Source organism: Heteronotia binoei, chromosome 4 (assembly GCF_032191835.1).
Source record: "Heteronotia binoei isolate CCM8104 ecotype False Entrance Well chromosome 4, APGP_CSIRO_Hbin_v1, whole genome shotgun sequence".
NCBI classification, from domain to species: Eukaryota; Metazoa; Chordata; class Lepidosauria; order Squamata; family Gekkonidae; genus Heteronotia; species Heteronotia binoei.
The window spans coordinates 180,654,455-180,667,251 of NC_083226.1; the positions used below are offsets into that span (position 1 = coordinate 180,654,455).

General features: G+C 50.4%; 1 protein-coding gene across 1 annotated transcript in view; it reads right to left on the reverse strand.

Annotated features, from left to right (window-relative positions):
- The window catches only part of UBAP2 (ubiquitin associated protein 2), a 201,304-nt gene that overhangs the window by 72,303 nt on the left and 116,204 nt on the right, over window positions 1–12,797 (reverse strand). Inside the window, exons 13-16 of the mRNA XM_060236247.1 lie at window positions 11,301–11,575; window positions 7,564–7,736; window positions 4,155–4,365; window positions 782–821 (exon numbers count right to left, since the gene is read on the reverse strand). Coding sequence (XP_060092230.1) covers window positions 782–821; window positions 4,155–4,365; window positions 7,564–7,736; window positions 11,301–11,575 — 699 coding nt within the window. The remainder of the gene's footprint in view (window positions 1–781; window positions 822–4,154; window positions 4,366–7,563; window positions 7,737–11,300; window positions 11,576–12,797) is intronic.

Consider the following 12,797-nt stretch of genomic DNA (forward strand, 5'->3'; position numbering starts at 1 on the left):
AGACCTGAGCAAGGCTGTTAATGACAGGACGTTCTGGAGGTCTTTAATTCAAAGGGTTGCCTCAAGTTGAAAGTGACATAACTAGGGTTGCCAATTCCCAGGTGGGAGCAGGGAATCCTCCGGTTTGGAAGCCCTCCCCTCGCTTCAGGGTCATCAGAAAGCTGGCGGGGGTGGGGGGGAGAGGAGGAAAATGTCTGCTGGGCACTATATTATTCCCTATGGACACCGATTCCCATAGGGAATAATGGAGAATTGATCTGTGGGGTTCTGTGAGGACTGATTTTTGAGGTAGAGGCACCAAATTTTCAGCATAGCATCTGGTCCCTCTCCCCAAAATACCCTCCAAGTTTCAAAAGGATTGGACCAGGGGGTCCAATTCTATGAGCCCCAGAAGGAGGTGTCCTTATCCTTCATTATTTCCAATGGAGGGAAGGCACTGAAAAGGTGTGCAGTCCCTTTATATGCGATGGCCAGAACTCCCTCTGGAGTTCAGTTATGCTTGTCACAACCTTGCTCCTGGCTCCACCCCTAATGTCTCCTGGCTCCACCCCCAAAGTCTCCTGATTCCACCCCCAAAGTCCCCAGATATTTCTTGAATTGGACTTGACAACCCTACTTATAACACATGCACACAGACCTACACATCAAATTAATGTACCTTCCACAGATAAAAACTGGTTGCATCAAGACAAAAAGGCAGACAGCTGCAGGAATGCAGGGCAAGGAAAGGGAAACAGAGTTCCCATCCGAACAGATATAGTAAAAAACCTGATGAACTTACTGTCAGCAGCTGGCTGCATTCGGACAGTGCCATGTCCATTCTGGAAGCCCAAGGAAAAGAAGAAATTATTGACTCTGTTGCCCAAAGGAGAGGCATTCAGCATCCAAGCATGCAATTCACGTGTCTTATCGAGCCTCGATGTTAAAAGCTTTACTTCGAATACGACCCAGGTAACCCAGGGAAATAGGTTCAGCTCATGAGATTTCTCACACGGAGTCTGTGAAAAAATCAGCACCAACGTTTTTGCTCTGCTGTGTGTTGTCTTTCACATCCATTTTTAGTGGATACACCTTCATTTCAAATCAAGCCTATAGAGTGATACAGATATCACTATGTAGCAGGGATGGTCAATGGTAGCTCTCCAGATGTTTTTTGTCTGCAACTCCCATCAGCCTCAGCCATTGGCCATGCTGGCTGGGGCTGATGGGAGTTGTAGGCAAAAAAAAAACCATCCGGAGAGCTATCCTTGGCTACCCCTGCTATATAGCTGCAGTGGCCAAACTGGCTTGGGAACCACATGTGGCTTTTTCACATCTATTGCGTGGCTCTCAAAGCCCCCAGCATCCAGTCAGCATTTTTCTCTTTAAATCACTCGGAGAATGTATTTAAAGCAGTTTGGAGAATATATTTAAAGCTAAAATTGCTTTCTGTCCACCTCTCCCTCCCTCCTCCCATCTATTTTCCTTCCTTCCTTCCTTCCTTCCTTCCTTCCTTCCTTCCTTCCTTCCTTCCTTCCTTCCTTCCTTCCTTCCTTCCTTCCTTCCTTCCTTCCTTCCTTCCTTCCTTCCTTCCTTCCTTCCTTCCCTCCCTCCCTCCCTCCCTCCCTCTCTGACGTTCCTGTCTTGTGGCTTTCAAACATCTGACGTCTATTCTATGAGACTCTTAAGTTAAGCGAGTTTGGCCACCCCTGTTAATATAGGTTGATTTGAAAGGAAAGTGTATCCACTAAAAAATGGATGTGAAAGACAACACAGAATGCCCCGACCCAGACTCGGCCAGTCTAGGAAACGAAGCAGGTCCACTGTGGTTAGTACTTGGATAGGAAGCCACCAAGGACGTGCAGGGTTGCAGTATGGAGGGGAAGGCAACAGCAAACCCACCTCTCTCTTGCCTCAAAAACCCCCATAAGTCAGTTAGGACTTGACAGAAATAAAATAAACTAAATAGATGCAGAGTTTCCCTCACCCAGTCACTATTTTCTTTCTGAGATGCTCCCGTTGCAGCTTGAATGACAAATCTACTATTACTGTGGGGAGAATCATGTGGAAGGCAGGAGGTGGTGTTGGAGGGAATGACAGTTCACGATGCCTGAAGTGGGGTGGGCCTCATCTCATCAGATCTGGGAAGCTCAGCTGGGCTGACCCTGGTTAGTGCTTGGATGGGAGACCACCCAGAAGTCCAGGGTTGCTACACAGAAGAAGGCAATGGCAAACCACCCCTGTATGTCTTTTGCTCTGATCCGGATGGCCCTGGCTAGGCTGATCCTGGATCGTATTCAGGAGGTCCAGGATTTCTACCAGAGGCAGTCATTGGTCAATTGCCTCCAGGGCTGGCCCAAAAGTGCGCAGCACCCCAGGCAGATTTATTGCCCATGCGCACCCCAGGCCGGCCCCCTCCTGCTCCACTCTGCACCCTCCCCCCCACCCTCCACACTCAGACACCAGCCTTGTGCTTTCTGGTTTTGGCAGCATCACAATAGACCCTTCTGTTAATATAAAGCAGAAGAGGCTTCGCTCCCCACCCCTACCTGTTCTGGAAGGGAGGAGGGAGCGAAGCCTCTTCCTGCTTTATATTAACAGAAGGGTCTATTACGATGCTGGCTGAAGCTGGTAAGCACGAGGCTGGAGTCTTAGGTCACCGGGGGCGGGGGGGAGGTGGCTTGCCTGCCAGTGCCCAACTGCCCCTGGGCACTTAGGCATTTGTCTTGGGTGCCGGGGGTGGGGGGTGGGGAAGAGCCCAATTTGGTGACCCCCCCGCCCAGCGCCCTAGGCAAATGCCTAATTTGCCTAGTGGGTGAGCGGGCCCTGATGGCCTCTGTTTGACTCTTGGCTTGAAAAGCCAACAGGAGGCCAACCTAAGTCAACTAACTCGACATCACTTTCCACCATCAGAGAACCAGGCGGGACCACTGCTAGGCTCTCTCCCGGATCCTCAGCAAAATGGTGTGCACGAAACAAGAAAACATGCAGCTTGGAAGCTGTAGAATTCAGACCATTTTGCCAAGAATCCAAGCACACGCAGCTCCGGCATTAACCAGAAGAAAGTAAAGAGAGTATTGCAATGGCATTGGGTGTGAACCAAATCTCTCTTCAAGCCTCAAACTTATCAGGCAGCCTCAGGAAACTCGTTGTTCCCTTCCTCTCACCCCCAAATACGCAACTGGGAGATAATGATAACCTCTCTAACAGCACGGCTAAAGGATTACTGAGCACTCATGCAAAGCTCTTTGAATTCTCAGTGTCAAATTACATTGGCTACAAAATATTTCATGTTAAATCATTTGAAAAAGCAAAGTTCACACAAAATCAGCCAGCAGTGTCCAAAGATAACAACAGAAAGCCTCTGACAAATGTCAGTATATCTAGAAGAAGGCGTCAATAAATGGCTGCATGCAGGTCTTTTTGTGTAGCAGGAACTCCACTGCATATTAGGCGATGCCCCCTTGATGTAGCCAATCCTCCAAGAGCTTACAGGGCTCTTAGTACAGGGCCCGCTGTAAGCTCCAGGAGGACTGGCTACATCAGGAGGGTGTGGCCTAATAGGCAAAAAAGGTCCTGCTAGAATTCCTTACAGGGCTCTTCTCACAGGGCCTGCTGTAAGCTCCAGGAGGATTGGCTACATCAGGGGTGTGTGGCCTAATAGGCAAAGGAGGTCCTGCTAGAATTCCTTACAGGGCTCTTCTCACAGGGCCTATTGTAAGCTCCAGGGGGATTGGCTACATCAGGAGGGTGTGGCCTAATAGGCAAAGGACGTCCTGCTAGAATTCCTTACAGGGCTCTTCTCACAGGGCCTGCTGTAAGCTCCAGGGGGATTGGCTACATCAGGGGGGTGTGGCCTAATAGGCAAAGGAGGTCCTGCTAGAATTCCTTACGGGGCACTTCATACAGGGCTTGCTGTAAGCTCCAGGAGGATTGGCTACATCAGGGGGGTGTGGCCTAATAGGCAAAGGAGGTCCTGCTAGAATTCCTTACGGGGCTCTTCATACAGGGCTTGCTGTAAGCTCCAGGAGGATTGGCTACATCAGGGGGGCATGGCTTAATATGCAAATATGTTCCTGCTACAAAAAAAAAGCCCTGGTCCCATGTCATAATTCTCCCCAGCACCCCACCAAACTGTTTCTTCCCACTTTCAACGCTGCGGGAAAGCTACTCACCGTGACAGCAGCTGGGGCTGGTTCCGACAGAGGCATGGAACTTTGGTACGTTATTCTGCTATGCACAGAGGCCTGGTCATAGGACGAAGCGGTTGTTACGGGGCTAGTGCTCTGGGAAGAGCAGCTCGGGCTGGCAGAGGTGACGGCAGGGGTGCTATAGGTGGACTCCTGCACTGTATTGGACATTGGCAAAGAGGTATTCAAAGGATCACTGGAAAAAGTAAAAGCCATCGATCATCACCATCGACGTCCGCTCAGGTTCCACCGCGACATTAACCAGCCCCTCTCCAAGCTACTTCGGAACCGGTTGCGGAATAGTTTGCGCAACTTAAAAGAGAAGGGTTTAAAACTCGCGCAGAGCTCCCAAACCGAAGGATACAGCTGAAAGCTCACGCCTGCCTCCCCCCCCCAAGTGCTTCGGCATCAGAACCCTCCCACGGCCCCACCCCATAAATTCCAGGCCTTCAACAGAGGCATAAAGAGAAACAGGACAGAAGGCATTTATGGACTTAAATGCAGTCTGGAGAAATAAACTAACCCTCCCCCCCCCCCCCCCGCCACCTTTCTCCCAAACACCAGAATCAGGGCTTCCCAGGGACTGGTCTGACCTGGATAGTTCAGGCTAGCCTGACCTCTAGAGAGCTCAAATCCTAAGCGGGCCAGTCCTGTTAGTACTTGGAGGGGAGACTGCTGAGGAAGCCCAGGGCTGCTGTGTTACATGCAAACTATTGAAGTGAACTGGAACCCTGACTGGCCTGCAAGTTCTTCACCCCCAGCCTGAATTCTTCATATACAAGATTGCTAACGGGACGCTCTTTAGCAACGACTGCCATTTATTTCACACACTGACCAGCTACAATCTTGCATCAGAGAGCCCGGTTTGGTGTCGTGGTTGAGTGTGAGGACTCTTAACTGAGAGAACCGGGTTTGATTCCCCACTCCTTCACTTGCACCTGCTAGAATGGCCTTGGGTCAGCCATAGCTCTGGCAGAGGTTGTCCTTGAAAGGGCAGCTTCTGTGAGAGCCAGTTTGGTGTAGTGGTTAAGTGTGCAGACTCTTATCTGGGAGAACCAGGTTTGATTCCCCACTCCTCCCCTTGCAGCTGCTGGTATGGTCTTGGGTCAGCCATAGCCCTCACACTGTCCTTGAAAGGGCAGCTTCTGTGATAGCCAGTTTTGCATAGTGGTTAAGTATGTAGACTCTTATCTGGGAGAACCGGGTTTGATTCCCCACTCCTTCACTTGCACCTGCTGGAATGGCCTTGGGTCAGCCATAGCCCTCACATTGTCCTTGAAAGGGCAGCTTCTGTGAGAGCCAGTTTGGTGTAGTGGTTAAGTGTGCGGACTCTTATCTGGGAGAACCGGGTTTGATTCCCCACTCCTCCACCTGCAGTTGCTGGAATGGCCTTGGGTCAGCCATAGCGCTCACATTGTCCTTGAAAGGGCAGCTTCTGTGAGAGCCAGTCTGGTGTGGTGGTGAAGTGTGAGGACTCTTATCTGGGAGAACCGCGTTTGATTCCCCACTCCTCCACTTGCAGCTTCTGGAATGGCCTTGGGCCAGCCATAGCTCTCGCAGAGGTGTCAAAAGGGTAGCTTCTGGAAGAGCTCTCTAAGCCCCACACACCTTATAGGGTGTCTGTTGTGGGAGAAGAAGGTAAAGGTGACTGTGAGCCGCTGAGACTCTGAGATTCGGAGCAGAGGGCGGGATATAAATCCAATATCATTGTCATGGACCCACAGAGTTGGAAGGGTAGCACAGAGGCCATCTAGTCCAACCCCCTGCTCAATGCAGGATCAGCCTAGAACATCTCTGACAAGCATTATTGGGGAGTGTTTTAAACCTGGGACTTCCTTCATGCTTATAGAGAAGAAGATGATATTGGATTTATATCCTGCCCTCCACTCCGAAGAGTCTCAGAGCGGCTCACAATCTCCTTTCCCTTTCTCCCCCACAACAGACACCCTGTGAGGTAGATGAAGATATTGGATTTATATCCCGCCCTCCACTCCAAAGAGTCTCAGAGCGGCTCACAATCTCCTTTCCCTTTCTCCCCCACAACAGACACCCTGTGAGGTAGATGAAGATATTGGATTTATATCCTGCCCTCCACTCCGAAGAGTCTCAGAGCGGCTCACAATCTCCTTTCCCTTTCTCCCCCACAACAGACACCCTGTGAGGTAGATGAAGATATTGGATTTATATCCTGCCCTCCACTCCGAAGAGTCTCAGAGCGGCTCACAATCTCCTTTACCTTCCTCCCCCACAACAGACACCCTGTGAGGTGGGTGGGGCTGAGAGGGCTCTCAAAGCAGCTGCCCTTTCAAGGAGAATCTCTGCAAGAGCTATGGCTGACCCAAGGCCATGCTAGCAAGTACAAGAGGAGGAGTGGGGAATCAAACCCAGTTCTCCCAGATAAGAGTCTGCACACTTAACCACTACACCAAACTGGCTCTCCTATTATCCTCTATTGGTCCCTTAGCTCCATTCTGCAGATATATGGATCATATCCTCATATTTTGTTTTGTGCCCATGGCACCTTTGGAATTCTGACACAGTGGTGAGCACAGCCACAAAATGGCTGCCCCAGGAGGCAGAACCAATCACAAAATTGCGCTGCAGCTTACATTCAGTCACTCAATGAAGATCTCTCTACTGTAAGTGGAAGCTGCTCCCAAAGCAATGCTTTTTAAAAATCCATACAGACGATCAGATCTCCATCCAGAGAGCCAGTTCGGCTATTGGTTAAGTGTGCAGACTCTTATCTGGGAGAACCGGGTTTGATTCCCCACTCCTCCACTTGCAGCGGCTGGAATGGCCTTGGGTCAGCCACCTCACAGGGTGTCTGTTGTGGGGGAGGAAGGGAAAGGGGATTGTGAGCCGCTCTACACTTGTTTGCATATAGAATCATAGAGTTGGAAGGGACCTCCAGGGTCATCGAGTCCAACCTCCTGCACAACGCAGGAAACTCACAAATACCTCCCCCTCAATTCACAGGATCTTCATTGATGTCACATGGCCATCTAGCCTATGTTTGAAAACCTCAAAAGAAAGAGAGCCCGCTCTGTGACTCTGAGATTTGGAGGGCGGGATATAAATCCAATATCATCATCATCATCTAGAAATGTCAGACCTTAGTTCAACGCTAGTGGGCCAAAAGAACAAATGAGGCCAAGATCCAAAGCCACAGGTAACCTTCAGGTAACCTTCAGTTAAGTCCTGTGGGGCCTAAGTCAGTTAAGTCTCCTGGCCACTCATCTGCTCTGCTCTTACAATCTTCTGTTTTGTTTCCACAAGGCAATGCCACTCAGCCTCTAGAACTGAGCACTGTGACCCTCAGGCCTTCTCCTTGGCACATAATCTGGCTTACCGAGAAGCAGAGAAGAGGGCGAGAGTGGAGCTGGGTGCATACCTTACAGGCTTCGGGTAGAGTATGCTGTTGGAGGCCTGGCTGGTGTTCTCGTAGCTCGTGGCAGATCCGAACTCAGAGAGGGAAGCCTCCAACCCAAACTCAAGAGCTCCAAACTGCACGTTTAATCCGGACACGTCAGTGGATCCAGGCATCTCCACAGCGGTGGACGGGATCTGAAATTTTTAAAAAGAAGTCATTCGCGCAACCCGTAAAAATGGCACCGGACAGAAAAGCCGTGCCGAGAGAGACGCATATAGTATAAAACACAGAAGGGGCAGGCTTTCAGAAGATCTTGGCTTCTAAAAATCTGTTGTGCTTACTGCCGAACCGTGAATCGCACAGATCCCACCCAATATAGGCCTCGATAACAAACAGTGTCCCCTTCCCCACAAGCAGGGTTTATAGCTATTTCTTTCTTTTCCAGATTCGAACCTCAGCACGAACCTTTTCCAAATTTGAACCTCAGCCTTTATCATCAACCTGCTTAAATTGGGGTTTCAGGTAGTTCGCGAACAAGCCCAACTTTAGTGCTCGTGTAAGTAATCGAAAGAGTAAAAACTCAGTTCTTGCATTAGCAATTGTAGCAGATTACATAGAATCAGAGAGTTGGAAGGCACCTTTAGGGTCATCTAGTCCAACCCCCTGCACAATGCAGGAAATTCACAAACACCTCCCCCTAAATTCACAGGACCTTCCTTGCTGTCAAATAGCCATCGAGCCTCTGTTTAAAAAACCTCCAAGGAAGGAGAGCCCACCACCTCCCGAGGAGGAAGCCTGTTCCACTGAGGAATCGCTCTGTCAGGAAGTTCTTCCTAATGTTGAGCCGGAAACTCTTTTAATTTAATTTCAATCTTTTAGTTCTGGTTCTATCTTCCGGGGCCACAGAAAACAATTCCACACCATCCTCTAGATGACAGCCCTTCAGGTACTTGAAGATGGGGATCCTATCACCTCTCAGCCGCCTCCTCTCCAGGCTAAACATTCCCAGTTCCTTCAACCTTTTCTCATAGGACTTGGTCTCCAGACCCCTCATCCTCTATAGGACAGCCCTTCAAGTCCTTGAAGATGGTGATCCTATCACCTCTCAGCCGCCTCCTCTCCAGACTAAACATCTCCAGCTCCTTCAGCCTTTCCTCATAGGACTTGATCTCCAGACCCCTCATCCTCTATAGGACAGCCCTTCAAGTACTCGAAGATGGTGATCCTATCACCTCTCAGCCGCCTCCTCTCCAGGCTAAACATCCCCAGCTCATTCAACCTTTCCTCATAGGACTTGGTCTCCAGACCCCCCATCCTCTATATGACAGCCATTCAAATACTCGAAGATGGTGATCCTATCACCTCTCAGCCGCCTCCTCTCCAGGCTAAACATAACCAGTTCCTTCAGCCTTTCCTCATAGGACTTGGTCTCCAGACCCCTCATCCTCTATAGGACAGCCCTTCAAGTACTCGAAGATGGTGATCACCTCTCAGCCGCCTCCTCTCCAAGCTAAACATCCCCAGCTCCTTCAACCTTTCCTCATAGGACTTGGTCTCCAGACCCCCCATCCTCTATATGACAGCCATTCAAATACTCGAAGATGGTGATCCTATCACCTCTCAGCCACCTCCTCTCCAGGCTAAACATCCCCAGCTCCTTCAACCTTTCCTCATAGGACTTGGTCTCCAGACCCCTCATCCTCTATAGGACAGCCCTTCAAGTACTCGAAGATGGTGATCCTATCACCTCTCAGCCGCCTCCTCTCCAGGCTAAACATCCCCAGCTCCTTCAACCTTTCCTCATAGGACTTGGTCTCCATACCCCTCATCCTCTATAGGACAGCCCTTCAAGTACTCGAAGATGGTGATCCTATCACCTCTCAGCCACCTCCTCTCCAGGCTAAACATCCCCAGCTCCTTCAACCTTTCCTCAGAGGACTTGGTCTCCAGACCCCTCATCCTCTATAGGACAGCCCTTCAAGTACTCGAAGATGGTGATCCTATCACCTCTCAGCCGCCTCCTCTCCAGGCTAAACATAACCAGTTCCTTCAGCCTTTCCTCATAGGACTTGGTCTCCAGACCCCTCATCCTCTATAGGACAGCCCTTCAAGTACTCGAAGATGGTGATCACCTCTCAGCCGCCTCCTCTCCAAGCTAAACATCCCCAGCTCCTTCAACCTTTCCTCATAGGACTTGGTCTCCAGACCCCCCATCCTCTATATGACAGCCATTCAAATACTCGAAGATGGTGATCCTATCACCTCTCAGCCACCTCCTCTCCAGGCTAAACATCCCCAGCTCCTTCAACCTTTCCTCATAGGACTTGGTCTCCAGACCCCTCATCCTCTATAGGACAGCCCTTCAAGTACTCAAAGATGGTGATCCTATCACCTCTCAGCCGCCTCCTCTCCAGGCTAAACATCCCCAGCTCCTTCAACCTTTCCTCATAGGACTTGGTCTCCATACCCCTCATCCTCTATAGGACAGCCCTTCAAGTACTCGAAGATGGTGATCCTATCACCTCTCAGCCGCCTCCTCTCCAGGCTAAACATCCCCAGCTCCTTCAACCTTTCCTCATAGGACTTGGTCTCCATACCCCTCATCCTCTATAGGACAGCCCTTCAAGTACTCGAAGATGGTGATCCTATCACCTCTCAGCCGCCTCCTCTCCAGGCTAAACATCCCCAGCTCCTTCAACCTTTCCGCATAGGACTTGGTCTCCATAGCCCTCATCCTCTATAGGACAGCCCTTCAAGTACTCGAAGATGGTGATCCTATCACCTCTCAGCCACCTCCTTTCCAGGCTAAACATCCCCAGCTCCTTCAACCTTTCCTCAGAGGACTTGGTCTCCAGACCCCTCATCCTCTATAGGACAGCCCTTCAAGTACTCGAAGATGGTGATCCTATCACCTCTCAGCCGCCTCCTCTCCAGGCTAAACATACCCAGTTCCTTCAGCCTTTCCTCATAGGACTTGGTCTCTAGACCCCTCATCCTCTGTAGGACAGCCCTTCAAGTCCTTGAAGATGGTGATCCTCTCACCTCTCAGCCGCCTCCTCTCGAGGCTAAACATCCCCAGTTCCTTCAACCTTTCCTCATAGGACTTGGTCTCCAGACCCCTCACCATGTTGGTCGCCCTCCTCTGGACCCCTTCCAGCTTGTCTATATGCCTTCTCAGTGGCAGCACCAGAAATGTGGAAGGCCCTCAGGGCCCTGCGGGATCTCTCTCAATTCTGCAGGGCCTGCAAAACTGAACTATTTCGACAGGCCTTTAAGACCTAAACCGGGAGAGGACTGCCACCTTACACTGCTGAGGAGCTACGATCATTATAGGATCACTGATAAGAAAAGGAAAACCCCACCTATACTGAAGTTGAACAGCCCCATAAAATGTTTCAATTGTATTTTATTGTTTTAAAACCGTAATTGCAGATGTTTGCTAGTTGCCCTGAGTCTGCTCGTGGAGAGGACGGGATAAAAATCTAAAGTAATAATAACAAACCAACCAAATAAATAAATAAGACAGCATTTAAAGACGACCTTTTCTTCTAACAAAGAACGTCGGCTCATTAAATGGCTACTTTGCCTCGCTCGTCCCTCCAATTATCCCAAAAAAGGCACCAACGCCTAGGACCTGGTAACCCGTGGATTAACTGAATTGATCTCTTAAGATTTAAATCAGCCACAGGCGGTATGAAGTCAACCACCTGACTTAATCGATGCTGCTTTGTAATTAATCCTCCTGGTTCGTCACCCACCTTGGAAGCTGGTGGGACCTTCCGTTTCGGTGGCTTCATCTGTTTCTGCGGCGTCTGATGGGCAGGCAACACCTGGCTTTCCATAGGCAGGCTGGGAAGATGCAGCGGTTTGCCGGCCGCCGCGGGGCTGCCTACAGGTGACGACTCTCGAGGCTTGACCTGCGGGGTGAAGGATTCCAGTCTGGGAGGTGGGGTGGGAGCCGCCTGCATCTGTTGCTGCTGCCGCTGCGTTAACTGGCTCAGAACCGGGGAAGGCTCAGGCTGGGATTTGAAATCTAGGCACCGTTGGCAAGAGAGAACAAAGGAGGGGGGGAGTCATCCCTCAGTCCAGCACGTCAGAGCTCTGCAACTGACACTCTTAGTCCCTAATGAGCCAGTTTGGTGTAGTGGTTAAGTGTGCAGACTCTTATCTGGGAGAACCGGGTTTGATTCCCTACTCCTCCACTTGCACCTGCTGGAATGGCCTTGGGTTAGCCGTAGCACTCGCAAGAGTTGTCCTTGAAAGGGCAGCTGCTGTGAGAGCCCTCTCAGCCCCACCCACCTCACAGGGTGTCTATTGTGGGGGAGGAAGGGAAAGGAGATTGTGAGCCACTCTGAGACTCTTTGGAGTGGAGGGCGGGATATAAATCCAATATCTTCATCTACCTCACAGGGTGTCTGTTGTGTGGGAGGAAGGGAAAGGAGATTGTGAGCCACTCTGAGACTCTTCGGAGTGGAGGGCGGGACATAAATCCAATATCTTCATCTACTTCACAGGGTGTATGTTGTGGGGGAGGAAGGGAAAGGAGATTGTGAGCCGCTCCGAGACTCTACGGAGTGGAGGGCGGGATATAAATCCAATATCTTCATCTACTTCACAGGGTGTCTGTTGTGGGGGAGGAAGGGAAAGGAGATTGTGAGCCACTCTGAGACTCTTTGGAGTGGAGGGCGGGATAGAAATCCAATATCTTCATCTACCTCACAGGGTGTCTGTTGTGGGGGAGGAAGGGAAAGGAGATTGTGAGCCGCTCTGAGACTCTTCAGAGTGGAGGGCGGGATATAAATCCAATATCTTCATCTACCTCACAGGGTGTCTGTTGTGTGGGAGGAAGGGAAAGGAGATTGTGAGCCACTCTGAGACTCTTCGGAGTGGAGGGCGGGACATAAATCCAATATCTTCATCTACTTCACAGGGTGTATGTTGTGGGGGAGGAAGGGAAAGGAGATTGTGAGCCGCTCTGAGACTCTACGGAGTGGAGGGCGGGATATAAATCCAATATCTTCATCTACTTCACAGGGTGTCTGTTGTGGGGGAGGAAGGGAAAGGAGATTGTGAGCCGCTCTGAGACTCTACGGAGTGGAGGGCGGGATATAAATCCAATATCTTCATCTACTTCACAGGGTGTATGTTGTGGGGGAGGAAGGGAAAGGAGATTGTGAGCCGCTCTGAGACTCTACGGAGTGGAGGGCGGGATATAAATCCAATATCTTCATCTACTTCACAGGGTGTATGTTGTG